Genomic DNA, 1,521 nt, shown 5'->3' on the forward strand with positions numbered 1-1,521 from the left:
TAAACACTAAACAAATTGTCATTTCACAAACACGAATGCGATGAATCACCCACTCTTCTTTTACATCCACAAAGATCACTATTATTAAAACCTAATCACAATCTCTCTGCAATTTCAAAAAAAAATCCAAAAACTCGTAGCAGAGACAAAGAAGATGCCAGAGTACTTGGTAACTGGAGGAACAGGTTTCATTGCTTCTTACATCATCAAATCACTTCTCGAACTCGGTCACACCGTTCGAACCACTGTCCGAAACCCACGTAAGGTCCCCCCAAATTTTGTCTCTCACACAACAAAGTTTCCACCTTTAGTTTCTGTGTTCTGATTAGATTTGAGCTTATGTCTCAAAAGGTGATGAAGCAAAGGTTGGATTTTTATGGGAGTTTCAAGGAGCGAAACAGAGGCTAAAGATTCTCCAAGCTGATCTAACCGTTGAAGGAAGCTTTGATGAAGCAGTGAATGGTGTTGACGGAGTATTCCACACAGCTTCCCCTGTTCTTGTTCCAAATGATCATAACATTCAAGAGACATTAGTTGATCCTATTATAAAAGGTACAACAAATGTGATGAGCTCTTGTGCTAAGTCCAAAGCCACATTGAAAAGGATTGTTCTTACTTCTTCTTGCTCTTCGATACGTTACCGTTTCGATGCCACTGAAGCTTCCCCTCTCAATGAGTCTCATTGGAGTGATCCTGAATATTGCAAACGCTTCAATGTGAGATTAAACAAAACACTTCTTTTATCTTTTACTCTGCATGTTACTGATTGGTTTGTTGTGACTTTGTGTGAATTTGAATGATGAATGCACAGCTTTGGTATGGATATGCAAAGACTCTAGGTGAGAAAGAAGCTTGGAGGATAGCTGAAGAGAAAGGATTGGATTTGGTAGTTGTGAATCCTTCTTTTGTTGTTGGTCCATTGCTTGGACCAAAACCAACAAGTACTCTTCTTATGATACTCGCCATTGTCAAGGGTCTTGCTGGAGAGTACCCGAATTTCACGGTCGGGTTTGTGCATATTGATGATGTGGTTGCTTCACATGTATTGGCTATGGAAGAGCCTAAAGCATCAGGGAGAATCATATGTTCGAGTTCGGTTGCTCATTGGTCTGAGATCATTGAGTTGATGAGAAACAAGTATCCTAATTACCCATTTGAGAACAAGTAAATCTCAATCTCATTAGATTTATTTATAGTCGATGATAACATTTGGTTGGTTGGTTGGTTGGTTGATTCTTTTTTGTGTTTTGTTTATTATTTCAGATGTAGTAACAAAGAAGGGGACAATAGTCCACATAGTATGGATACAAGGAAGATACAAGAATTGGGTTTTGGAACCTTCAAGTCACTACCTGAGATGTTTGATGACTGTATCATCAGTTTTCAGAAGAAGGGTCTGCTCTGAATAATACATATATTTACAATCGTATTGTTGACTTATGGATCGATGTATGTCTGTTGGATTGAACTCTAGCAAGTAGTATAAATTCAATAAGCTGATGATCAAGTAGTTTGCTCTAA

The 1,521-nt window shown here is 38.3% G+C and overlaps 1 protein-coding gene across 1 annotated transcript; it reads left to right on the forward strand.

The window, feature by feature from the left end:
* Positions 1–1,521, forward strand: LOC104787896 (tetraketide alpha-pyrone reductase 2-like). Its single transcript, XM_010513551.1, has 4 exons — positions 1–260; positions 352–716; positions 812–1,164; positions 1,264–1,521. The coding sequence occupies exons 1-4, from the start codon at positions 155–157 to the stop codon at positions 1,403–1,405; spliced, it is 966 nt and encodes a 321-aa protein (XP_010511853.1). The 5' UTR covers positions 1–154; the 3' UTR covers positions 1,406–1,521.

The sequence above is a fragment of the Camelina sativa genome, chromosome 5, assembly GCF_000633955.1.
Source record: "Camelina sativa cultivar DH55 chromosome 5, Cs, whole genome shotgun sequence".
In the NCBI taxonomy this organism is placed as follows: domain Eukaryota; kingdom Viridiplantae; phylum Streptophyta; class Magnoliopsida; order Brassicales; family Brassicaceae; genus Camelina; species Camelina sativa.